General features: G+C 48.4%; 9 protein-coding genes across 10 annotated transcripts; 4 read left to right on the forward strand and 5 right to left on the reverse strand.

Moving 5' to 3' along the window:
* The first annotated feature begins 85 nt into the window (after positions 1-85).
* On the forward strand, positions 86-1,223 carry BDBG_07139 (glutathione-dependent formaldehyde-activating). Its single transcript, XM_002622582.2, has 2 exons — positions 86-316; positions 420-1,223. The coding sequence occupies exons 1-2, from the start codon at positions 208-210 to the stop codon at positions 851-853; spliced, it is 543 nt and encodes a 180-aa protein (XP_002622628.1). The 5' UTR covers positions 86-207; the 3' UTR covers positions 854-1,223.
* On the reverse strand, positions 1,071-6,585 carry BDBG_07141 (LysM domain-containing protein). Its single transcript, XM_002622584.2, has 2 exons — positions 6,443-6,585; positions 1,071-6,374 (listed from the first exon to the last, which is right to left on the reverse strand). Exon 2 carries the CDS (start codon positions 5,505-5,507, stop codon positions 3,453-3,455), a length of 2,055 nt encoding a protein of 684 aa, XP_002622630.1. The 5' UTR covers positions 5,508-6,374; positions 6,443-6,585; the 3' UTR covers positions 1,071-3,452.
* Positions 1,260-2,495, forward strand: BDBG_07140 (uncharacterized protein). Its single transcript, XM_002622583.2, has one exon. The coding sequence runs from the start codon at positions 1,581-1,583 to the stop codon at positions 2,088-2,090; it is 510 nt and encodes a 169-aa protein (XP_002622629.1). The 5' UTR covers positions 1,260-1,580; the 3' UTR covers positions 2,091-2,495.
* Positions 6,586-6,588: 3 nt separating the features above from the next.
* BDBG_07142 lies at positions 6,589-12,030 on the reverse strand (the record flags this gene model as incomplete). 2 transcript variants are annotated; one of them, XM_031722957.1, is made up of 10 exons in its annotated part: positions 10,945-12,030; positions 10,768-10,792; positions 10,449-10,466; positions 10,123-10,247; positions 9,340-10,028; positions 9,198-9,270; positions 8,701-9,129; positions 8,440-8,622; positions 7,201-8,340; positions 6,589-7,108 (listed from the first exon to the last, which is right to left on the reverse strand). In XM_031722957.1, exons 1-10 carry the CDS (start codon positions 11,304-11,306, stop codon positions 7,054-7,056), a joined length of 3,099 nt encoding a protein of 1,032 aa, XP_031579995.1. In that variant the 5' UTR covers positions 11,307-12,030. The 2 variants fall into 2 exon arrangements, with proteins under 2 accessions (XP_031579995.1, XP_031579996.1); XM_031722956.1 differs by having other exon boundaries at positions 7,054-7,108; positions 9,340-10,031; positions 10,945-11,590.
* Positions 12,031-13,215: 1,185 nt separating this feature from the next.
* Positions 13,216-13,601, reverse strand: BDBG_07143 (uncharacterized protein). Its single transcript, XM_031722958.1, has one exon. It carries the CDS (start codon positions 13,574-13,576, stop codon positions 13,337-13,339), a length of 240 nt encoding a protein of 79 aa, XP_031579997.1. The 5' UTR covers positions 13,577-13,601; the 3' UTR covers positions 13,216-13,336.
* Positions 13,602-14,198: 597 nt separating this feature from the next.
* On the reverse strand, positions 14,199-18,846 carry BDBG_07144 (GPI ethanolamine phosphate transferase 1). The gene is made up of 5 exons (XM_031722959.1): positions 16,837-18,846; positions 16,574-16,761; positions 16,384-16,513; positions 16,194-16,302; positions 14,199-16,106 (listed from the first exon to the last, which is right to left on the reverse strand). Exons 1-5 carry the CDS (start codon positions 18,601-18,603, stop codon positions 15,151-15,153), a joined length of 3,150 nt encoding a protein of 1,049 aa, XP_031579998.1. The 5' UTR covers positions 18,604-18,846; the 3' UTR covers positions 14,199-15,150.
* A 51-nt stretch (positions 18,847-18,897) lies between these two features.
* BDBG_07145 (chromosome segregation protein) lies at positions 18,898-21,259 on the reverse strand. The gene is made up of 3 exons (XM_002622588.2): positions 20,116-21,259; positions 19,604-20,047; positions 18,898-19,503 (listed from the first exon to the last, which is right to left on the reverse strand). Exons 1-3 carry the CDS (start codon positions 21,143-21,145, stop codon positions 19,277-19,279), a joined length of 1,701 nt encoding a protein of 566 aa, XP_002622634.1. The 5' UTR covers positions 21,146-21,259; the 3' UTR covers positions 18,898-19,276.
* On the forward strand, positions 21,222-23,307 carry BDBG_07146 (ATPase family AAA domain-containing protein 1). Its single transcript, XM_002622589.2, has 2 exons — positions 21,222-21,608; positions 21,685-23,307. Exons 1-2 carry the CDS (start codon positions 21,543-21,545, stop codon positions 22,909-22,911), a joined length of 1,293 nt encoding a protein of 430 aa, XP_002622635.1. The 5' UTR covers positions 21,222-21,542; the 3' UTR covers positions 22,912-23,307.
* Positions 23,308-23,386: 79 nt separating this feature from the next.
* Positions 23,387-25,760, forward strand: BDBG_07147 (cystathionine beta-lyase). The gene is made up of 3 exons (XM_002622590.2): positions 23,387-23,935; positions 24,070-25,113; positions 25,275-25,760. Exons 1-3 carry the CDS (start codon positions 23,711-23,713, stop codon positions 25,347-25,349), a joined length of 1,344 nt encoding a protein of 447 aa, XP_002622636.1. The 5' UTR covers positions 23,387-23,710; the 3' UTR covers positions 25,350-25,760.
* The last annotated feature ends 174 nt before the right edge of the window (positions 25,761-25,934 follow it).

Genomic DNA, 25,934 nt, shown 5'->3' on the forward strand with positions numbered 1-25,934 from the left:
GGCGTGAGCTGATGATGTCCCCTTCGCAATACGAACTGCGGGGTCAGACCTCATGCTTTTGGCTTAGATGCAAATAAATAACGCTCCGTCTGTCATGATCAGGACGTGCCGCAGACTTGCATTCAGTAGCCGTGTAGGCTGCTGATCTACCGGATTTTCTCCAAATTCCTATCCCCAGATCTCTTTGAGCGAATAGGTGGAGGAGCCATGCTTTCATCAGCAGCGCAATATCCCCTCGAGGGTGGATGCCCATGCAAAGCAGTCCGATACCAAATCCAAACGGCACCCCTATTTGTCCACTGCTGTCATTGCACATGTATGTACAGTACTTAAGAACCAAAAATTACCATGATTTATAACCTAGCCCAGAACTCCGCAATTATCATCAATTCCCCAGGCTAAACACCAGTATCGACCAGGGTGCCAGCGCGAAACCGGCTCGGCCTTCGTCATAAACATCCTCATCGAAGCAGACCGCGTCACCCTACTACAAGGAGATAATGGCGAGTCCAATCTCGAAGTCATCAACACGCCATCTGCGAGCGGTTTCGGCCAGCAGATCTCCAGGTGCAAAAGCTGCCGTGTCGCCGTGTGGAGCACCTACGGCGGCTCCGGGCCAATTGTACGATTTGTGCGCGCAGGCACGCTCGACCAGGCCTCTCTGGTCTCTCCGGATGTACATATCTATACCACCACCAAAGCTCCCTGGCTTACCTTTCCGGATAATGTTCCTGTGCTAGAGGAATTTTATGTTCTCGAGCAGAAGTGGCCGGAAGAGAGCCTTGCGCGGCGACAGACGTATATGCCTCTTGTTGAAGAGTATCGGCGGCAGAGAGCAGCAAGGAAGGGTTGAAACTATGGCCATATCAGAGTGCGTGTTTGGGGGCTGCAGGGCCCTATTATTGTTATCCTGCTGGCATTGATACCTTGTTGGCCCTGATCATAATTGTTGCTGGGTTCCATTGGAAGCACCTGAACGAATTAAAATGCTGGTTTCAACCATGAGCTTCTGAGGATGCCGTTGTGGATGAAGTTTATTCATTAATGCTAGTAAAATTTTGTGTGCTTTGGGATGTAGTTATCTCTGGCCCCATTCTCTTTGAATTTTGTCGCCTGGGAAACGCTTCTATAGTATTCTGCTATGATGGTCTTACGGCAGGTAAGATATCGCACACAAAACTATATTTTAGGAACACGAAAATTTAGCTGTAGGAAGTTTCCGGAATTCGCAATTTTGTAAATATATCTGGTAAGGATGTGTAGAAGAATAAGGGAACATCTCTGACGAACCCCACGACGTTTATATTCCAAGCTTGTCATTTCGTTTATGAAATGATAAGCAGGGACGAACTGACCTGCAAGATCGCCGCTGGAAGGCAAGCCATACACTCTGCTGCCTGGAGCAAGAAGCCCTTTGAAATGAAGCACTGAGCCTGACATACAACATGACGCCTACATCTATGAGTTTCCCTTTTACCCTCGTTTGATCCCCAAAAACATACGTTCATCCATGTGCCACTTCTATCTTACTTCCGCTAGTGAAGTCTATCATTGAAGGTCCTTGAATTTATAAATTTGCAATGCCTTCCAATTCAGTGAAACCAAGCGCCCCCAACACCAACACCAATTCCAATTCCAGCTTCACCCTCTCCCCTAACAACGAAGCCATAAAAGCCGACGTCGAAAAATTGCGCACCATATTTGCTTCTAGAAATATAACCCCACCCCTCGGCTGGCCCGCCGTCCACGCCTTCGAATCCAGACATGACATAATCCTCCCAGAGCCATATCGGACCTTCGTAGCCGAGATCGCCAATGGATGTCATGGCGGCCCTCAAGAGTACGGTCTCAAGCCGCTCAGTAATCGCGGCGACAGAAATGACCCAGCAGAAGGCCGTCTCGCGTTGCCGTTTCCGCTGACAAAACGGCGGATATGGGAGGACGACCCGGAACTTCCTGAGGGATTCCCAGCATCCGCCATTGATGGAGACGGGGAGGCGGGTATTTTTGGCCGCGGTTGTCTAGATCTGGGGACGGAGGGGTGCGGGATGAATTGGTATCTTATTATTAGCGGAGAGCATCGTGGGTAGATATGGCATCTCTCTGGTGAGGGGGCTGCACCTTTCGGCGCGCCGTTTGGATTCACGAAGGCTCAGCCGGGGTTTGCTGGGTGGGTGTTTCATTGGGCTGCGGGGGAGAATTTGATGTGGGAGAGTGATGAGGAGGATGTAGACGAGGAGGAGGGAGGTTTGGGTGCATGCGCCTGTTTGAATTCACCCGTGACTGAGCAATTGACTATATCTGTCCAACCAACTAGAGGATCTGAGAGTAAAGTGTAATTTAAAAAAGCTTGGGAATGTAGAAGACGAGTTTTGCAATTCTGCCATCTCCCTGCCATTGTTGCGGAGCTGAAGATTTAGCATTTATTCTAGTTTTAATGTACATACATGGTACATGTACAAAAAATATCAAAATATACATTTGATTTGTTTCCATTATACGCGAGAGATGGTGATGTCAATCCAACGCTCTTCTTCATCTCCGAAAGGGTATATAATCCGAAATGCTTGGATACCTCGACGTGGTTCAGGGGGAGAAGTTATATCGCGCTTAAAAAGCGCTTAGCAAGCAAGCTCTGGCGGCAATTTAGCAACCTTACTTCAACCACCATTCAGGAGCCCGTGGAAAGTCGGGCTACAAGATTGAAGCTCGTGAGAGAAAACCTCAGTTGCATTCAACAACTTAATCAAATTCAACAAACAAGAATATTTGGACGTATGCCTAGGACATTACCGCCTCTCACGTAACAAAAGGTAGTGCATGATTTATCTACCTATGGGTAGTAAGAGATGCCAATGATTTCGGGCGCTGTGGACGACGGGTATATGTATATATATGTGTGTGTGTGTGTGTGTGTACAACTGAGAAAAAGAGAAAAGGAAGAAAGAAAAGACTGACATGATGAACATGCAAATAAAAACAAGACACTTAACAAGATCAATGATGTTCGCTGCCGAATATATTGGGGGGTGGAAGGAAAAAAAAAAAACTGAAGATGAAAAAAAGGGAAGAGAAGGTGGACGGCTATATGTTGAACCAAAAACAAAAGATAATTTAATTTGAGAAGGATGACGATGAAGAGAAGTGGGACGTTCTGGATACGCGTATGCAAGAAGTGCCATAAAAAGATTCTTAGAAGCAGAAAGAAGAGAAAAAGTATGTAAAATCGCTCAAGGCTCGGCAGTTAGTTAGTTCTGTTAGCCATACAGATAAATGGAGAATAAAAAAAAAAGCATATATGACCATGAGGAAAACAGGGGCGATAAATCCTTTCAAGAGTCTGCTGTTGTTTTTTTCTAAATAGAGAAACGATACACAGCTTACACACACACATATAAAACACCTGCAAATTTCTATAATCAGAATACACTCCATGTCCACGTTACTGCGATTCAATCGCCTTTCGTCCTCCTGCCTCTTATACTCCTGCTACCACCATCTCCGGACGCCAATGGCCCGATGGTAGATCCCGATCCAGATGAAAAGCGAGTAGGACTGCAATTGACAGCACGTCCTCTTCTGGCCGACGAGGGCATACCCGCAACACCACCAACACCAGCACGGCTAGGACTTCGCTTCCCGTCCAGCGTATCAGCCAATTCGATAAGATCACCCATCCCACTGATACCCAAATGACCACCCTGCTGTTGCTGCAAGTCTGAAACCCCAGCCTTGGCGCTGCGGGCTATCTTGCGAACCCACCCTTCAATAGCGCCGCTAACGTTCTCCAGTCCCGTAGACGACGTGTTCGAGAGGATGGTTGACGTGGACTCTGTAGAGGCGCGTGGATAGTAGCTCGCTGATGATGATGATAATAGGGGTTGAGGGGTGGGCAGTGGCGGAGGGACAGCTAGTTTAGGCAGATGCGTGTTTATGAATTGATTGAGCTTATCCTCGGCAGGGCCAGGGGCTTTTACGTTGCGGTCTAGCGTTCCTACGCCGCCTGTGCCTAGGAAGGTGAAACTGCTGCGATGTCGGTGCACGTGCGCGTTGGAAACGGATTTTGAGCTGGATATGGAGCGGCCACGGGTGTGGGAGGATGATGAGGAGGGGCGGGCGATGAATGGGGTCGAAGTGGCAGGGGTGGCGGGAGGTGTGGTGCTGGTGTCACAGGTTTGTTGTTGAGAAAGGGGGTGTAGGGTATCTTCTAAGTCGGAATACGGGATTGGTAGCTGGGCTAGGGATTTTCGCCTTGCGCGGGGGAAGAACCCTAAAGTCTTCCGTGCCACGCGGCCGATTTCGACAGCTTCCGGGAATCCATCAATTTGAACCCAACATTCATGCTTCCACGGCGGTGCTTGCTTCGGTGTCTTGCCTGAAACCGACGAGGTAGATGATCCGGCATACTGGCCTCGTAAACTGGAGTCTCCATATCCAAATGCGGAGGAGGACATTGGATCTAGGTCCAGTGAAGTATGTTCTGCAAACGGGTCCTCCGAGCTACTATCCAAGTCCTCAAAAAGATTATCATGCTCTTCCTTCTCGGGTATTCGACGGCCTTTCAGTGTACAAGCTTCGACGGGGAGAAGGACTGTCTTCCTAGCTTGTATACTATCACTGGGCCAGAAGCCATTCGCTTTCCTCATGACTGTTGGCTGACAGCCATACCGGATTGAGACACCAGTGATGCTGTCATTTTTCTGTACATGATGCACATACACCAATGCGTCCGAATCGTCCTGTTCCGGCGGCGGAGCCGAGGATCCTCGCGGAGCATCGCCGGAATCTCTTCGTTTGTAATTCCCCTGACTATCCGGTGTTACATCTCCATTAGCCTGAAGGAGAGCTTGTCTTTTCAGCGCTTGTACCATCGACTGTCGGTCTTCTCTCGGGCCAAAACCAGAATCAGAACCAGAACCCAAGGAACCCAACTGTTTACTAAAGAAGTTTGCCGGGCCCCATGACGACGGGCCACTTCTCGCATCTTGGACGAAGTTCACTTTTGACGGCTTCCGCCGGTGTTGCTGTGCGCTAGACCTTGATGTAGACGACTTCGACTTTCCCAGGATATCCTCGTTCCCGAGCACAGTTGATGCCAGTCCTTGTAAGGAAGTCCACGACGATTCCAAAAAATCCGCCACGAACGGATTTGTCGGTTTATTTTGCCTACTATCTGTCCATCCATTTCCGAACCTCGCCCCTCCACTCGAGGAGCGGTTCTTAGTCAACGAAGCTGTCGGCGGGCGGGATGGATGTCTACTTGGGGTGGGAGATGGTGTACCAGCACGAGAACGTGGCGCGGGAGGTGTTAACAGAGAATTCGAAGTCAGGGCATTGTCAGAACTTGACCCGGTCGCAAGGTCTATAGTCGTGGTTCCTGAGAGGTCATCGTCGTCGTCGTCGGCGAGGGAGATCAAGCGTCGATTACGTGGACGGACACTAGAGGAAGGGTTCGCACTCGCGGTTGAGGAATTGAAGACATCGGTCTGGTTGGTATTGCTGGTCATTCCTTATCCTATAACTCCCACCAGTTTGGCCTTCTTCCTTGCCGTCTTTCCTTCCAATTATATTATTACTACGTCGGAATTCCCTTTTTTGTCACCCACGATTAAATAAAAAAAAATTGAAATAAAAGAAACCTGTTCCGTCTATTTCTCCAGTTTGGTGAAATGTCCACCTGCCTTCGAGAACATTTCAATGGCTGGCGTCTTGGGGTGTAAGCTCAGCGGGGTATCATGGATGACCAGGCGGCAGCGGCAGGACATCTGTTAATTGACCAATCGATCGATATGTGTTGCTCCCCGATGCGAGGTATATTAATAAGGTTGGTTTCCGGCGTTAACTTCGTTTATCAATGAGGAGTTGCCGATATCCAAGGGTAGTTAGAGAACCGGGGGGAAGGGGGGGTTGTTGGCCGCGCAAAGCTCAGGAGTCGGATAATCGGACCATCTGCTTGCAAGGCACGGTTGTCCCTCGCGGATTGGCAGAAGAGTGGCAGAATAACGTATGTAAGAATAAAGGACGCCGGATGCAAGCCTCAAGTCTCAAGCCGTCAGCCTCAAGGCGCAAGTGCAGCCCCGTCTCTCGTCTATTTTAAGTGTCAGGCTTGGTTCGTTGCCAAGCGGGTAAAGTGTAGATAGGCTGGCCGTTTGGATTCAGGAGAAGATTCAACGTAGAACGTAGTATGATAGGACAGGTGGCACCAGAAACGGGATATCCTTCCGGGAGCCTTCCAATGTAGTCAGGATGCTGCGGGTGTCTGGCGGTGTATCGGGTTTCCCACCTCTATGTCGTTGAAGATAGCAGCTCGTGGGGGATTGTTTGGATGAGGAAGTTGATAACGCGGCCCGGGTGGAATAGGGCGACGCTGGCCACTTGGGCCATTAGTCAGCGGATGTAGCTATTAACAGCAGCTAAAGAAAAGCAGCACCAATGTACTCACTCGTATCAGACGTTGAGATGCCGAAACTAGGAGGAACAAAGATTGAGAAATGTACACGTACATCTTACATACCTACAGCTTGGTATTTGTTGAGTTAGCCATGATATGGATAGTAAGGAAACTTTCGTTGCAAAATGTATTGCCATGAAACCTTAAAATATTGTTGAATCTGGAGCACTTTGAGAGTTCTTATTTCAGTATTTAAGCAAGCAGAAACAAACATTACCCACTTTATTTCCCTCCAATTTGTTCAAATAAAACCTACCTGAAGCTGCAATACTATATTATGAACAGTCCTGCAAATCCTAGTAATAAATAGATAGCAATATGTGATCAGTCCATGATGTTAAGTATATATATGGTACAAATTTTATATATGAACTAGATATATAAAACACTTCAGCGGTGCACCTGTTTCACCACATCAATCCCACATCATATCGTATGCATTGATAAGTGATAAAATGATAGTGATATCAATCTCAGATGCACCCACTCTCTCACCCGCTCACACCTGCTCCCCCCACATCCATTCAGTAAACGGTATTATGTTCCTTCCACCGTAGCACTCTGTCTTGCTCTCCCGCTCGCTCACACTCATCGTCATCCCTTCAAAGCCCCTCCCCCAACTCACCCACACCCGCATTAATTCCGAAGAACTGGAACCTGCGCAGAGAAAAACAAAACGTTAGCAAAACATTTGCTGTATAAAAGAAATAAGAAAACAGGGAAACACGAAGATAAAAAAAGGAACATACCAATCCTCCACGTTCAACGTCGGCGGAATCGGCATCTGCCCTCTTGAGCTCGTACTCCAATTATCATCCTGACTAGACGTCTCCAGCGTCGCAGGCGCCATATGCCCATCCAAGCCTTGCATGGCTTGCCACTGCTGTTGCTGTTGCTGTTGCTGTTGCTGTTGCTGTTGCTGTTGCTGCTGTTGTTGTTGCAACTGTTGGCTCATTCCATGCATGTTATGCATGTTCATGGTGGGGCTATCGCGCAACCCCCGTGTGGGTAACTGCTGTTGCTGATGTTGCTGGTGTTGTTGCGTGGGGCTTAGTGTGGTAGTACCCATGCCGCCAAGCATGGATGCCTGCTGCAGCTGTGGATCGATAGCTGGGCCACCGCCGCCCGGTGGTGAGAAGCCTGTATACGACATATTTGTGCCGTCGGGGAAGAGTTGGTCAGGCTGGAAGTTTTCCCAGAGCGATTGGGAGATGTTGGGGGAGTTGCGCGTGACGAGGAAGAGATCGGGAGGCGTGGCTGGGATGCTGAAGGAAGGGTTGAAGGGGGATGGGGAGGTGGGGCGCGTGTTGCCGCCAGTACTACCCGGGGCGCCGAGGAAGGCATCGTGGTTTATGCCCCGTTGTTGCTGTTGTTGTTGATGTTGCTGGTGTAGGAGCTGCTGGTGTTGGGTGTTTGGTGAGGCGTGAGGTGGTTGTTGTGGTGGCGGGGCGGCCATGGTCGAGACCACGGGGGTCGGGGGCATTTCACGAGAGGGAGTTACGGCGGGTGTTTGCGGGCGGGAACGCTCATAGGAGACCTGCGGGGCGGGAGGCCCGTTGGGGAGGGTGATCTCCATATCGTCGAATTTGCGTTTGGAGGCTTCTGTGGGGCGTCGTGTTGCTGTCGGTGCGGCGGGTGCCGGATGGTCGCGTCGGACGCGTTGATGTCGCTTGCCGGCGGCTTTCTGGAGGCGTTCTTCGAGCGCTTTGTTACCTAGGATGGACTCGAAGAGCGTGTGGACCATTTTTGCAACGAGCCAGACTTTCGACACGTCTTTTAGGGCCTGCATACATATGTTGATTCGCTCTTGGCTGGTGGAGACAACGGTCGGGACGGATGAGCGCATTTGGTATACATGCATGATTAGGGCAGAGAATAAACTATATACACTATTTGGGAAAAAAAAAAAAAAAGATAATGGGTTAGAAAGTGACATGTCGTGTGCGAAATACAGCAGATAGGATAAAGCAACTAGCCGTTAAACTTACATGAATGCTGGAGTAAATTTGAGTTCTCCATGCGTTTGCAGATTTTCGACGATGGAGGTAATCATCGCGGCGGCTTGGAAAGCAATAGTGCGGGACGGGTATGCCATCCCGTCCGATCCATAGTTTCCAGATATAGACGTTGCCGGGGGCATGTGCGCACGATGTAGTAGACATAATGTCGTACTTCCAAGAAGAGGTTAGCTATCTATACATACCAAACCGAATATTCTATATTAGTATCCACGTCAGAAAAACACTCACTAGTAATTTGCATGTAGCAAAGCGGACCAGAAGTGATGCCTAGGCCTTTCCCAGTAAACTTCCTTCGGACAATTCTGCAGCCAATCGGCCAATGCCATATCACTGTGTGTTAGATCGATGGCATTCGTACGCCGTGATTTCGAAGCGACTGAGTACTGCTGAGACAAGACGAGGCCCATGATCTCGCATAGTTTCACATATTGGAGGAAGAACTGGACATGAGTGGGATTGGGCGGGTATTCAGCGATGCTATCGACTTCATCCTCGATGAAGTCATCCTCCGTAAGCATCTCGACGTCGGAGTCATCAGTGTTGATGTTTACGGGGCGCCCAAGAGCGACAGCAACGGATCGATCGCGTGTGAAGAGTGTCCACCATATCCGTTTCCATAATCGCTTGTCTGGCCTGCTTAGCTGGGACGATTCCACACTGTGTTCAGAAGCATGTTAGCAGGAAAAGATCAATGAAACCGCGGTTACTTCAAATTAATGACGAACCTTCTATGCATTCCAGATCCCTGGGCAACAACAGTAGCAACTCTACTCCAATAGAAAACATTCTTAGTGACATCTAAAAACCCAAGAGAGTTAGCAAGATATATTAACAAATGATAAGCGGAGCGGAGTATATCACTCATACCCTCTGGACCTTCCCAATACCAGCCCATCAAAACCAACGCTTGCACGATGGTAACACGGTCATCTTCATAATTGGCATCATAGAGAGCCTTTGCTCGCTTATAAAAAGTCATCGCCGCTGGCGTTGTCGATCCATTCGCATCCATCAACTGAGGATTTGTACAGACCCTCGATCCTGCCAGCAGAATAGCCTGCAGTAGAAGAAGGGAGGGGGGATTTTTGGGATCTCGATAACGGCGCATGAAACGGCTACGATTGATGATAGGCACAACAGGCGCAACCCATTTGAAGTAGTCGTCGACAAGTTCATCGCATAGTGCGCGGGGCGGGAGCAGGAATGCACCCCTCTGGTGCAGAATGTCGATTTCCAAATTATCCAACTCGGTCAGCCGTGCGCGCGAGCCTCTTATCCCCTCCGGTAACGGGTAATGTACAACATCGGTAGTACCATGGCGGTCATGGACAAGTAGCGAAAGGTTCGACGACTCTCCCAGGTATGCTACCCTTCCAGCTTCCTTGATAGGGGCGCGGGCGAATTTTGGTTTCATGAACTGGGCGTAGGAGGCGCTGTGCGAAGCTTGCTGGGCAGCTTGAGCATCCGTCAAAGTGGTCTGTGGCATTCCTTCTACCGGTTTGGTAAGACCCTTCGAGCCGCTACCGCTGGCTCCGCGGGTATCTGGTCTCTCATCACTACTTTGATGGAAAGGAAGATAGTAGATTAACGACTGATCACATTCAATTCATCACTCCGATGCGATATCCTTTCGCACAGAGAAAAACATACCTGGTCCCATCCTTGGATACTTTTGACTGGTTCTTCTTCCGTTTCGGCGTTGGGATTTTGCATTCGATGGAGAAAGCCACACAGTTTGTGCAAGGTACCCCTAGGCTTGCTGCGTCACATCGTACCTATATGCCCGAAAGAAAGCACGTCAGACATTGATCACACACAACCGGGACAGCAAGGGCGATTGGCCAAATGACCATGTGTAACCACAGGTCAAAATCCGCCCGGCCGATCACCGACATCTCCTCTCACCCCCGCATAGATGGGATGGAAATGTTTTGGAGATGGTGAGTATCGAGAGAAACTGGGGATGGGCAACTAACCTTTCGAGCATGGCAAGTCTGTAATCACGCCGCGACCACCGTTAGTAAAAGTAAAATCAAACACAAAATAAAAACATTTCACTGCGATCGATCTGCTGGCTGAGACTTTGAGCAAGATTCTCGAGGCCACAAAGCAACCTCGAACCTCGATAAGATACAGTATCAGGCCTTTGCGTAAAAGACCGAGGTGCCGAGGCTGGTCTATCGCAGCGCATTGTTTGCTTCGTCGAACAGGGACGAGAAAGTATTTTAACTCCGTATATAAATAAACGGAGCAACCAAGGAAGGAGGAGCATGGAAGTAAGCAAACGAAACATACCTCGCAAGCACGCGACGCCCGTTGTCTAGATTACTCCATTTGCTTGTCAGCTATTTTGTTCTTCAATACAAACCTGGCCTCTTCTCTCTCTATCTCCCGCCACGGTTGCATTGCAACCCCAACCACACCTTATCCGTTGCGGTTACTCGAAGATAAGAAGGGGGAAATATCACGCACCGTCTGAAACTGGGATGGCCTGGGGTTTGCATTGTGGGCACCGATTGTTTGGGAGCCGTGGTAGTGGTTGGTGAAGGAACATCTTTGGTCATTGTGGAGGGACTGGTGGTGGTGGTGGTGGCTGCGGCGGCGGTATCTTCAGCACCAGCCATGGCCTGGTCGGGCCTGTTGTCTGAAGCGATACTACTACTCATTGTTGAAGGCGATGGCGACAGGAGTAGCGTTCCATCGAGAAGGAGAGGGGTGGGAGAGGAGGTCGTGGGAGTCGGGGGCGGAGGAAGAAGAGAAGTTGACGCCTGAAGGCGATGGTCGGAGGAGAGCGGGAAGCAATAAGTTCCCTGATACAGAGGGCGACTAACCATAGTACTGCGATATATAGAAATTACACGCACAACCACAACGGGAATGGAGAGGCTGATAGCACATAAAAAGTCTTCATGCTATGTTTTTTAACTAATTTTCAATCTTTCTTTTATTTTTCTCTTTGTTTCCTCTGGCAATCGGCTAGGTTTAGCTGCTGGTCATGGACAGGGACAGGGAGTGCTTTTAACCATAACTTCAACCCCGGGGATGACAGACAGCACGCAGGGACTGTCAGACAGCACCAGATTTTCTTTTTTCTATTCCTTTTTAATTTTTAATTTTTAATTTTTTTTTTTTTTTGCTAATTTTCCCCTGTTCCAATACAATACTATTTTCCAATGTTGAACTACGGAGTACTCCCTCAGAAACGCCAGGTTCGAAGGGCCCGGAAGCTATGACAGGCAGTTCAGGAGTCTGAACAAGCCATCTGCAGCACTTCTGTTCTCTTTTTCCCTTCCTTGCAAGATTTATGCGCTATTTGTGGGGTTGGGGGTTTTAGCCCTGAAATATGCTGTGGTGGGCGAAAACAACTTCCCCGCCACAAGGCGCGAACTTTAAAAACTCCAGTTAATTTTGCATGGCGCGAGGAAAAGATTTACGCAGTATGCTTCCAGCCAGTTCTTCCTCATGGCACTCCTGGCCCCTGGGAATTGCGTTAACAGTTAACGTAAAACCTCAGGATCCAATATTAAAATGTCCTGAGCAGCAGCAGCTAGCCCCCCGATATCACCCTCGTCTTTTCACCCCCCATAACACGCGAACCCCAGGAGAGCCGGGATCATTCTTCAGACGAGATACGATACGCGGCCAGGCCCACCCATGTGCTGCCCTAGGGAAGTTGAAGGAACCGAGCGCTTGATTGGTTGCTTGCGCTCCACTAGTTTTCTTGCGGTTTCCTCTCATTATTATTCCCTGAAGCGGGCAGCAACGCCCACCTTGGGAAATTTCAGGCTTCAGCTAGAAACCTGTTGGTGAACATGGATGTGGAGCCCTTGGAGGCTCTGGTCGAGACGAAAAAAAGGCGGCCAGCCAGACTCTACTCCGCATAGGCCATTTTATCAGATTATCAGGAGAGATATATAGAGGAAAGCTTTATTACTACTCACTGCGGCCGCCATTCCATTGCATGAAACTTGCATATAAACTCTCTGGATGCGGCGACATCAGAAGATTCTCATTCCCGCTTCTCCTAACAACGAATGATGTTTCGAGATGTCAGAGATATCGTGGGACGTCCAAGGCTGCTACATTGCTCCGTTCCATATCGGAACTTTCCCATCGAAGCCCCCCGGCCTCAGGGGAAACTGGTTAGATTGCCTCTTTCGCATTCCATCTTCCGGGCCGATCAGCAGACAATAATAAACCCTCCCCGCGCTAAATTCGGCAAGGCAAGCTAAACTTAGCACCGCCTCGGCTAATTTGGTTATCACCTTTAGCTCAGCCGTAGCGCCGTATTCGTTTTCGGAAACAGGAAAGAAGAATACGATGGAAATCTGGGGCTTGAGAGTTGAAGGGGCTGAACCAGAGGATCCGATCTGCAAGGCGGCGACTTGAGTATTCGCTAAGGAACAATAATATGGATGTTTTGACGCTCAAGGACGCGACGAGGTCGGAAGCCTTCTTTCGAAAATTACGGGGGCCCCGCGCATTTATGATGGCGCGCGAAGGGAACGGGTTTCCTTTTTTTTTTTCCCCTGGTGCTTCTTGTGTCAGGTCACGTGATCTGGCTTACTAATCCTTCCACCATATAACTTTCCACAAGCTAGCAACCTTTCAATCTACACAAGCTTTACACCTTCCACATCTTGTGCATCAATTTTGGCGCTGGATCAATGCAATGATGTTTCAGGCAAACCCAATCATAGAACTAAAGGGAAGCTAGATCCAATGTTGGTTATGTTGACGGGGGGATGTCTTGCCCTAAGTCAAGGGACCCCAGGAATTGAGAATCGCCTTGTCCCGGAACATTTTCTTGGATCTTGCATGGTCCAAACAACTAACTTTTACAGAGCAAAAATAGTAATAATAGTTACCCCCGCCTTCCTTGAAAGACGGGAGTAGCCATCCCGGTGGCAATTGTTGGGGTATGGGGTATGGGTGGGAAACGTGGCTGCAAGCATCCGATATATGATTTGATGAAGGGGTTTGTTCCTCGTTGGAAGAATGACAGAGCGTCGAAATACGTACTCCGTAGTAAGAGTCGACTTCTTCTCCCGCATGTAAGCTTACCAGCCTGAACCCAGCTAGCCAAAACACTGGGCCTGGGCATACAGGGCTGCGGAGGGGAGCTGGACATACTGACTGTTTAGCAATAATAATAAGCTCAGATGAGGATGGAATTTTTGGCATCCATCTTCATCCTTTCACATGTTATTGTGTTGTTTTTCCTGAAACTGGGGGGTTGAACATGGCTAAGACGCGCCATCTTAGGCTCTGGCTAGGAGCGGAGGTGTACATGCATCCTGAACAAAAAAAAAAAGAACTATGTCCACGGTGAGTGACGGCTTCGCGCTGAAAAGTGGTCTGTTAGGTTTGCATAGGTTGTGTAAGGGTAGATAGAACTCACGCTCTATCTAGAGTCTTAGATTTGAAATTCAATAACTGGCTGGGCAACCGCTAATTTTTTTATTCCCTCTACACTGAATTGAGAGTGATATTATAATGCAAGTATGCATAAATTCTTCAACTTACCCCTTCCCCGGTCAAAAAGACCTGGGCAGTTCTATCCATCCAATGAACAAGATATTGCGCAACAAGGGTGTCAATGCAGGGGAGTAAGTTCGACCTCTAAATATATCACCTCAAGTCTATAGAGAGTGATATGAAATTCCACACGCGCCTACTCACAGCAGCCTCTGGAACTATGTATCAAGATCAATACAACCGATGTGTGTATGTATGTATGTACATGTACACACGTACAGCACATCCAGAGACTCGACATGCAAACTCGACAGAGTCTACATATATGCGGGGAAAATAAATACCGCTCCATCTTCCTATCACCCGCGCAGCGCCCACTAGAAACCAGCTAACCTCTGGCCACCTGCGGCCAAACCCTAAAACTGGTGAAGTAACAATTATATTACTCCTCAAATATTTCCAGGGGACGGGGAGAAAGGAATGAGTGAATACCGGGGATCCTGATACAATGAGGCTCTCTGCTGCGGATTAGCGGAGAGGAAGCTATCTGATTCTCACTAACTGGTGTTTAGAAGTGTTTGGGAGTTAACCCATATTTTGTTGTTGAAGACGGTCTGGAAGTCGAAAGTCAATTAGCTCGATCTGTACTCTGTACGGAGTACACTCTTCTGAATTGGAAATTAAACGTATAGAAAATATACCCTGCGAATAGCACTATAAAACGCAGCAGAGAGAACCCTAGCGATTGCTTGGGCTAGAAGGGCTGCAAGAGACAACAACCAACAAAGAGGAAACACAGAGCAGAAAAGCAGAGAGAAAGAAATACTTTGCCTCCAAAAAAAAATGAAAATAAAAATAAAAATAAGAAATAAGAATACTATTAAGCTCATGATATGCATATGATTATTATATGATATAAGACAATTCCCTATCCCTTTTCTATCCTGCCCTTTTTATAAACTGTAAAAATGAATCACCGGAGAGACATCTAGGAGTGATGAAAGAAGAATAGAAGGAGGTATTGGGCTGTGATGAAGATAGAAAAGCCTACAGGGGCAATATCTCTGCTGGGGAGAACATCATGCCTATCCTCATGATGTAAGGGATTTCCAAAAAAAAAAAAAAGCTTCAGTATCTCATGAGAAAGAAATGGGATGTGTAGGATTGTGGTGAATATGATAAGGATGATATTGAGTAAATTTAATTCTTCCCAGATGATTCGATGAAAGGTTTCGCGGAGCCATTAGTGTGTCCGTTCGTTGCGTCGGCTAAGGACGTCACATCCAGCGCATGAGAAGAAATGCCATTAGCACCATTCGACACCACAGCGGCCTTTCCCTTCTTTGTCGTCGTTTGCATCTCCTTCTCACCCTTCTCTGGCTTGCCATGATCATTTCCATAACCAGCTGCACCAGCGCCAGCATCCTCAAACTTTACACCACAAATGAACGTTTCACTAAGGAACTCTAACCCAGCAACGAACGTGCACAGCCCGCTGGCAATGCAGAAGTGACTAATCGTCGTGCCGATATCAAGCCAGCTCCCCTCGTCGCGCACCATGTAGAAGAAATTAAGCGTCATGATGTCACTGATGGACATGACAATCATAAAGAGAGAGGAGGGCGCGACGCCTAGGCGCCGGTTGAGGATACCCAGATTCGCGCTGATGATGGCGAATGGGATTAGAATCTTTAGGATTAGCAGCGCTCCCTGCGAGAAGGGGTTGAAGATGGGGATTAGTCTGGTGACGCATTCGAGGGAGAAGGAGGAGACTGAGGCAATGTTGCCGGTGGAGAAGAAGGCGGATTGGAGGAGGAAGAAGAAGAACAGCGCAATTCGGGCGTCTGCTGTGGTTAGGATACGGTAAGGCGATTTGGATGCTTGATTTTTGCGATTAGGTTGCGCTGTTATTTGAGCGTCATCATCCGATGAAGCGGTGGTGACCGATGGTGTGGAAGATGTGTAGGTGTAAATGCGGTGTTCAAGTTGAACCCAACTGAGGAGGGTAATACAAAAGACGAAGTAGAAGAGTCCCTCGTACGAGATGGTGAGAATGATGAATGTCGGAGAGAAGGAGAGGAAGATCACGACAAGGCGATGGAGGTAGTGGCTATTTGGGTATAGCCGGTGGAAGAAGGGTAATACAAGTGAAGCCACTACAACACGTTAGTCAAAATAATCCTAGGCTGTATCATGGATATAGTTATTCTGAGTGAGATTTGAAGGAAAATAGTGAGGCTAACCTAGAATCGACCATCCCACGGCTTGGTTTCCTAACGGCAAACCTTCTTTTGCCTGCAGTGAGGTGATGGTAGATCTCGTTACTATTATAGCCAGCAGAATCATGCCGGTCTAAAATAGGCCCATCTATGCATTAGTACCGTCTAGTATAATGATTCTAGCGGAAGCACTAAAAGACAGCGGCTTACGTACCTGCATGCCCATAATTCGCCTGGAACCCTTACTGACGGCAATTGATAGGGTTTTAGAATGGGGCGTTATAGATTCCTCGAATATTAGATAGAAGAGTCCGGTAAGGACCATGAGAGTACCGCCTATCGTTCTGTACGACAAGTAAGAATCTGCACTCCGCTTTTTGATCGGAATAGGGATGGCTACTTACATGGTAGTTACATCTTCCACCTTATTAGCGGGTAGGAGCGTGAAGGTGCTCATTAAAGCACATCCGATACTCCACGTAGCTACGACGAGTTTATTGCGCGACAGGAAGCCAATGCCGTAGGATATAGGCCATATCGCCGCAAGCATGAAGCAAATTGTGTAAATTTCGCGATAAAAATATGATTGAACCTGTCTTATGTGTGAGTTATTTTCACGTTGTAGATTTGGCGTCGCTTTAAAGGGGCAAGATTGGATATTACTCACAAGTGCCTCCAAAATCCCAACATATACCAATATTTGTAAACCAAAAGATATGTAGTCACTCAGTGACTGAACATGGCTGAGAAGAATCTTTCGTCCGGCCGCTAACGCATTCCGCTTCGCCACGACTTCTTCCCAGAAGAAGATGGGGAAAATGCCATATGCGTAGTATCTCCACGACGACTTTTGAATCCAAAAGATAGAATACAATATGACGAGTATGGACGAAAAGAACATTGTACTGAATGTCGTACGGCTTGGGACGGAAGATCCATGCAGTACATGGAGATCGAGCACTGTGGTCAGGGCATATGCAATCCATCCGAGATAGCCTGCAGTGACTATAGTTCTGAGGAATAGCCAGTCATAGGTCTGCAGATATCGCAGGCCTTCTAGAGCGGTATGCAAAAGATTTGAAGATTCCTTAATCGCCTCGTCATATTTCTTCCTCGAAATTAACTTTTGAATTTCGGAGATGCGTTTCTCGATCGAGTGATCATCATCCCCGAAAGCCCGATATGGTTGGTACCGCAAAGTTGATGCTCGTTTGTTTTCCTCTTTGACCCGATACATTTCCAGAACCCCTTGCGTATTCGCCAGAGCGGCCAGGGCCTTTTCCTTGGGAGACGCATCAAGGTAGGAAAGGGGAAGCTCCCCAACCGAATTCACTGGGAAATCCAGCCCAACCAGGTATGCCATGAGAGCAGCCACATCGGCCTGGGCAACATCGTGTCTGTGAACGTTGTCCAAGTTCCAGTCCGACGAGAACCCATCCTCATGGCCTGGTGCTTTCTTCCTTTTCTGAATTTTCGGTTTAGCGACGCCGGAACCCCAGGCCACCAAGGGAGTGCGGGTGTTGTCTGGATGCCCATCACCATGGCTCCCCCAATCACTCATGCCATGATCAGCCGTAAAAATGAAGGCGGATTCATTGTCGCCGTAAAATTCCTCAACCAATCCCGTAATCTCCTTCACCCCTTGGTCGACAACCTTGATATTATGCAGATACTCCTTTGAATAAGGCCGATAAAAGTGGCCAGCCGTATCTAAACCGAGCAAATGCAAAAAGAAAACGAGCTTATCCTCCCTCAAGCGCGCATCGAGCTCTGGATCCTCCTTTGCCGCCGCAAATAACGCCTTCACCTTCTCAAACACCCATATATCCAACTGCGACCCGTCCTTGCTAAAATTCTCAGCTTCATCGTCATATGATTCCGCATCGATCTTCCCAGGCGTCGCACCCTCCTTGAACATCGGTAGGATATCCGGACTCCCCCAGCTCCAGGTATGTCTGCTGCGATTGAAAACGCTGTCGAAATTGACCGGATTGAGCTTCCACCCCGTTGTCACCGACGACACATCCTCATACAACCCAGCAATAAGGGCGACATGTCCCGGCCTAGATTCGGTAGGTACCCGCGTATGCGACACGCCAAAGGTGCCATGGTGAAGGACGCGGGAGCGAATGAACGGTGCAAGCGGCCGAGGCGGGTTACTATCTGACGGCACAGAGCTATAATCTGGATCCAGAACGCCTCCCGGCGACGGGTCCGGAAAGGATTGGAACGCCTTGTCGGCGCGCAGACCGTCGCCGACGAAGAGGAAGAGTCGCTTTGCGGGGGCTTTTGCGGAGGGAGCTCGTTGGACGCCGAATTCGCGCATGCCGCTGACGATGGGGCTGACGAAGTAGATATCGAATATCGAGTAGGTGTATATCGTGTGGAAGATAATTGCCAGGGCTAGAAAGCCGACCCGCCTGGGCAAAGCCATGGTGGGTGGGAGTATTCTTGTGACCTAGGAGACAGTTGCGTTGTAGGCGAAGGTTTTATACAAAACCGATCTTGTTAGCTACCATACGTGGAAAAGGAGCGAAAACGGTCCAGAAGACCTTGTGAGATGTAAAAAGGTTGGGGATAAGATATAGTTCCAGAGAGCTATCGAGTCATTGTCGCAGTTCGTTGTATAGAAGCGCATGTGCTGCAATGCAGCATAGAAGCGGTTGATGGCCCAATGCTCTCCTTATTCTTCCTTGGAGTTTTACTAATATATTACTAATCTTAGCGGCTTCAACCACGTTCAATGCTACGAGAAGAGCATTTACATGACACGAATGCTTCCATAGAACTCTTATAATGAGAGTAGTTAGAGATTCAAAAGTATTGTGTATCTAGACAATGTTCAAACAGAGACAACTTAGTCAAAATATCAACGGGTACACGCCGCTAGTAACAACAAAATGACAACCGAGAAACACGCGCGCTCTCGCTCAACATCTTGGTTAAAAGTACAAAGGTCTTATGCTCCTTAAAAATGTTAATGATTTGAGCGGATTTGCTCAAATGTGTATGTAAATGTCCTGCATGATCTTGGAAAAATAAATAAATAAAATAAAAGATAAAGATAAAATAAAAAGGGATGATAATAGATGTCACAGCTCCAAATCCTAATCATCTGTCCGTCTCGATTTCTTCGTAAGCGTATCCACCACCCGACTATAAAACACCGAGGCATGTTGCCGTGGGAAGGTTATATCTATAGATAGGTACTCGGGGAGAATATCAACCAAATCACGATCGCGGTTGGGGTCCAGAAGGGGGAAATAGTGGAACTCTGCGGCTTCAAAGCTCGTGTTTTCCAAATCGTGCGCAACTGCGAGTTTGAAGTGTAGTGCTAGTAAGATGGGAATTGAATGGTTAGCCTATTTAATTCTTTCCGCTGTGTTGCAAAAAGAAGTGGCTAAATAGCAGTGATACGAGAAAAGACAACTTACTTCCATTCATCCCTGTCTGTATACAGTCATACAAGTGATCAGACTCTCGTTTCCTAGCGTCACGAATAATAAGGCCTGTGAGATCACTGTATAGGTCTTCCTTTAGCTGGGCTATCTGAGCAGCATGGGCAGCTTCCGCACTGCCCATGATCGATCGTGAAACGCCGCCGCTGTTAACTTTGGCAGCGCTTCCAGGGCCTTTGGAACCTGTAACACATTCCAGATTTGTTGCTGCGGTTCGTGAGGCGGCCAACTTCATCTGGAGGGCCTTTATCTCGTTTTGGGCATCGGTCAAGCCAGAGTTCAAGTGTTTGATTTTGGCCTCCAGCTCGGCAACCTCGTCATCCCGGTCCTGCAGCTGTTTTTGAAGGGTGCGTGATTCTTTGGCTAGGGTGGTTTGCGTGGCGAGTTCTTTCTTTAGCGAGGCAATTAACTCATTGGATGCTGCCGGGTTTGGGAGTTAGTTTTGGTTCAGCTATGTAAAGTAGAATGGGGCTATTGCAATTGCATACCTGCAGTATTCGCCTCGCATTGCTTCCGTAGCTTCTCCACGTTGGAATTGGCTTCGAGAATCCCCACCTCACGCAGATTTCGATACTTCATATCCATATTCTCGTATTTTTTCGCCATATCTCCTAGCTTCCTCCGTAAAGTCGCTTCACTGTCGCCCTTCTCAAGATCCGATACGGCTCCCGTAGCTTTACGCCGTTGGTTGGCTGTCTGGGGTGTTTTATATTGTAAGTGGCCGTTGGCGGGACCTTTGATGGGAGAACGGGATATAGATCGTGCAGGTAGGTAATGGGTTTCCGGTAAAGCAGGCTCCTCCGCTTGCTCCGCTTCCTCCGTTTCCTCCCCTTCCTCCTCTTCCTCCTCTTCCTCCTCTTCCTCCACTTCCTCCTGCTGCTGCTCTTCAATCTCTGGTTCAACCTCAGGCTTCTTGCGTCGCGTCACAGGTTTGATTGCAGGTTTCTCTTCCGTGGGTTGTTTACTTGGTTTGGGATGACGCGATCCCATCGGGGTATACTCAAATCCGTCATCTATAGTCACGCGTTTGCCAGGCGCTTTCTTTTGTTGAGCTCCAGTTTTCGTCCGACCACCCGCTCGAGTGCCACCATGCGCTGTTGTTTCTGGAGAGTTAAGCTCATCATGCGATGGCTGCTCTGGCTCTGGCTGTGGCTCGTCGTCCAAATACTTCTCCTGGTCGCTTTCTTTGGAAAAGCTAGTATCCACAGTCTCGTGGGCCTCTTCGGTGTCTCCAAGTGATTTGCGACCTCTGCGGGTCGTCGTACCTCTAGCAGGACGACCTCGTTTTGGTCCTACGATAACAGTCGAGCGAGCTTTGCGGGTACTAGGTTTCGCCGCAGTTGTGGCTTTGGCTGCAGCGCTTCTCGGTCTTCCAGGTCTTGCCCTTTTTGTAGGGGGCGGAGCGGTATCCGTGGCTTCATCGTGGGTGTGTTCTCCGCCGCCATTCATCAAAAGGTCGTCCTCCAAGTCATCATCTACTAATCCGGACAATTTCGACGCGGCTTTCCGCTTTGGCATAGTTCAAACCGAAGAAATAGTTTCTATTACTTTGCGTAGAGTCCGGTAGTGGTAATCCGAGAATCCCAACTGCAGTTGGCTGTGTTAAATAAGCCTGGCCAAAGCGCGTGGGAGACGTTGGCGGCGATAGTTAACTGAGAACATGTGATCGCGGCTCGGCTGGTGCATTTTTCCTTTTTCTTGGACTACAGAGTTGAACTCGGCTTCAAAAGCACCACCACCCGCCCTTTCATTTGAATTTTATTTAACGTGCTTTAAGACAAGACACAAGAAGACGCCTTTTTTTAACTTCCTTCCATAGACCTAGATCACCCTTCTTTTGTTTAAAGCCTCACCCCCTTGGATTCCGCTATACTTAGCTTGCGACGAACGCCAATCCCACTACATATAACCCGCCATGGCCTCGGGCGGCGGCCGCAAATGGCAGCAATTATTACAGGAGCTAGTAATGATTGCTGGCACGGTAAGGGACATTGAAATAATAGCAAAAAGTATCCTGGTCTGCGAAATTCCGTTGCTAACATGTGCATATCTCGCAGTCGCTTTCCACATATTTTGTCGTCAGATTCCTGCTTTCCAAAGTCGAATTCGATCCCGATAGCCAAAAACATGAGGAAGCAAAGCGAAAGTCTGCGGCTATATTACGAAGACTCGATGGCCCCGAGGATTCGGACGACGAGTCCCCCAGCCGAAAGAAAGGCTCACGGCGACAAAAGAAGCAAAGGAGGGAGGACCTCGTACTGTCGCAATACGAACAGACCATCGCGATGGACGTCGTAGCGCCAGAAGACATCCCAGTATCCTTTAACGACATCGGTGGACTGGAAGATATTATTGAAGAATTGAAGGAGTCGGTCATATATCCGCTAACCATGCCACATCTATACTCATCCACGTCATCGCTCCTCAGCGCGCCGTCAGGAGTGCTTCTCTACGGGCCGCCCGGATGCGGCAAGACGATGCTGGCAAAAGCGCTGGCCCACGAGAGTGGCGCCTGTTTTATAAATCTTCACATCTCAACCCTAACAGAGAAGTGGTACGGCGATTCGAACAAACTCGTCAACGCCGTCTTTTCTCTCGCGCGTAAACTGGAGCCGAGCATCGTATTCATCGACGAGATCGATGCAGTACTGGGGACGCGGCGGAGCGGCGAACACGAGGCCAGCGGCATGGTGAAGGCCGAGTTCATGACACACTGGGACGGGTTGACCTCTTCCAGCACCTCTGGGCAACCGCAGCGGGTTCTCATCCTTGGCGCAACGAATCGGATCCAGGATATTGACGAGGCGATTCTCAGACGCATGCCGAAAAAGTTCCCCGTCACCCTTCCGCCCACTGCGCAGCGTTTCCGGATATTAGGGCTTATACTTCAGGACATAAAGGTCGACCGGGAGAATTTTGATCTGGACTTCCTGGTCAAGGCTATGGCGGGGATGTCAGGTAGTGATATCAAGGAGGCTTGTCGGGACGCTGCAATGGTGCCTATCCGGGAGCTAATACGATCGAAGCGGGATTCGGGCATTACGATGGAAACCGTGGATCCGGATGAAGTGCGCGGTCTGCGAACGGAAGATTTTTTCAAACGAGCCGGTGGCGTGAGGGCTACCGGTGATGTGGGTAATAATGGTGCTATTGTCAAGCGCAAATCTGTGCTAGCAAAGGCCATAAACAGCAAGCCATTGTCTGAAAAGGATTGGATTACTGATTCTGAAGGCGGTGGTGACGATCGGGTTGTTGAGCCGGAGTTCATCCCTATTGATGAATGATCGACTGAGTTTCCCTGTCATGGCGCAAACTTATTGCCTCTTGTTATATTCATACACGTATATATATATTCCTTAACAATTCTTTTTAATTATATCATTACACTCCTATCCCTTGTTCGCGTGTGTATAGTATGCTATCTTTTCAAGCGTGTCAGATGGTGGGAAGATTTGGGGCTTCCCTTGACAAATATGTTGACTGTTAACTACTCCGTACATAGAAATGTGACGGCGTTCTGGGCAAGGGTTTACTTATTTCCTATTTCCCAAGTTATTTGAACTCCAAAAACATACTGACCTAGGATTGGAATTGAACTGTTTATCTCTACTTTTGTTTTCTTCCCACTAAATATCTAATCCGTAGCTAAATATATAAATATATAAATATATATATACATAGGAGTATACAGGATATATATATAGGAGTATATATAGGAGTATATATACTTATTATTATATATATATTTATATAGCAGCGCAAGAAGCGAGCTAAAAAATGACGCCATCCCATCCCTCACCGCCCCCGGATCTGCCCGATCCCAACCGCCGCATAACCAACCACGACCAATTAATTCATCGTCATCGCCAGTGTACACTGTACACTGTACACTGCAGACAGTCTTCATTAATTCTTTGAGAAATACTTACTAGATGCTTTTCATATGAACACCAAATATAACATAGTTGAATAGGTGCTGGCATTGATAGCTCCATTGTTTCCGTCTCCCTCTCATCCCATCCCATCCCATCCTCCCAACGCCCTCATCCCTTCCCCTGTCTGCCTGTAAACCAGCTCTCAGCAATGGCCGGTGCTGAGAATCCACACTCTGCTGGCGAAAGCTCGTCGGACAAGTCGAAGATCCTCCCGAGAAAGACGGTGTCCGGTATCGATATCGAAGGCCACAATCTGCCTCCCTCTCCCGCCCCCTCCAGTCCTTATAACGGCCGGAGATATGCACTAGCTACGGAGCTAGTATTTACAGAGGGCAATGACCAGTTCAATGCGAGCAGTGTGCCTATCTACCAGGTGAGAGAGAGGCAGCGAGATGCAATAGATGCAATAGATGCAGTTGGTTGTAACGACCAATGGTCCTATTGCCCCTGCATATTCAGTTTCATTTTACCATTAGAGAAATAAGACTTAAATATGTATAATTTTAGAGTGCGACCTTCAAACAAACCTCCGGAGCTGGCGGCGGAGAATATGACTACACACGATCCGGCAACCCCACACGAACACATCTAGAGCGCCATCTAGCGAAAATTATGTCCGCCCAACGAGCCCTGGTGGTATCTTCTGGCATGGCTGCCTTGGACGTGATTACCCGCCTCCTTAAGCCAGGCGATGAAGTCGTTACCGGCGACGATTTATACGGCGGCACACATCGTCTTCTGAAATATCTAGCTGTCCATGGTGGTATCATTGTTCACCACGTCGACACTACCCGGCCAGAGAAGGTGGCCGAAGTCTTGGGAGCCAAAACGAGGCTGATTCTGCTAGAGACTCCCACAAACCCGTTAATAAAGATAGTTGACATCCCGCGGATCTCAGCACTGGCGCACGAGGCAAACCCTGATGCCTTGGTCTCGGTCGACAACACCATGCTCTCCCCGCTACTACTCAACCCGCTCGACCTAGGCGCCGATATAGTCTACGAAAGCGGAACCAAATACCTATCCGGCCACCATGACTTGATGGCCGGCGTGGTCGCAGTCAATGACCTGTCGTTGGGCGAAAAACTATACTTCACTGTCAACAGCTCTGGCTGCGGCCTGTCCCCCTTCGACTCCTGGCTGCTCCTGCGCGGCGTCAAAACGCTAAAAGTCCGCATGGAGCAACAGCAATCCAATGCAGAGCGCATTGCCGAGTTTCTCGAAAGCCATGGCTTCCGCGTCAGATACCCTGGCCTCAAATCGCACCCGCAATACGACCTCCATCGCTCCATGGCACGAGGCCCTGGTGCAGTGCTCTCGTTTGAAACGGGGGATGTGAACATCAGCGAGCGGATTGTCGAGAATGCGAAACTGTGGGCTATCAGCGTCAGCTTTGGTTGCGTTAACAGCTTGATTAGCATGCCATGCCGGATGAGCCATGCTAGCATCGATGCGAAGACGAGGAAGGAGAGGGACATGCCTGAAGATTTGATTCGACTGTGTGTCGGCATTGAGGATGTGGATGATCTAATTGATGATTTGAGAAGAGCGGTATGTCTCTCTCTCTCTTTTTATTTTTATTTTTATTTTTATTTTTTATTTATTTTTTTTTGTTGTTCTACCTATTATTTCCATTCAAATTTCTGGTTTTTATCTCCCCTGAAGCCCGAGTGTATCGATTTTACTAACTACGGCCAATTCAATTGGTATAGCTCGTCCAAGCCGGCGCTGTCACTGTATCGCTAGACGACTTCCAAGCGGTCAATCCGGTATCATCTCAAACATGAATGAGCCCTCGCACATAGCATGAAAAGGCGCGGCATGATAGCCCCAGCATTGCCATTGTAGACTTTCCCGTCCTCCCACCTTCCCCCTTCGGAGTTTCTTCTTTTAATGATTTTACCATTTCACGCTTCACCACCCACAACGACTGTACATATATCTACACAACTACAAGATGATCCGGCGATATTTTTGGGAGAAATATGGGTAAATAAAAAATGATAGTTACATATAAAAAAGAGTTGTGTTATGTCTATCAATATATGAATATTATTTAACTTGGTCGTTTATCGTCTTTTATATCAAGGTCATGCTTGCCCAACTTACGACATATACGCTCGAGTGAGTCAGGAATCAGGATTGATTCCTCTCTTACAGGCTGGTGCTACCCCTCTCCGCCTCAAGCCCTGGCTAATGACGTCACTAAGGTTATCCAATCCCGAAGACGATAGGAATGGTTTTCGCGCCTGTGATGATGTCGGTTGGAGCCTGTTAAAGCTGGCACGTAGTTCCTTAATCCACAGGTGATTTGTCTGATGATTGAAGTAACTTCTGTTGGTGGAGAGAGTAGAGCAGCTATTGCGATAGGT

The sequence above is a fragment of the Blastomyces gilchristii genome, assembly GCF_000003855.2.
Source record: "Blastomyces gilchristii SLH14081 genomic scaffold supercont1.17, whole genome shotgun sequence".
NCBI lineage: Eukaryota > Fungi > Ascomycota > Eurotiomycetes > Onygenales > Ajellomycetaceae > Blastomyces > Blastomyces gilchristii.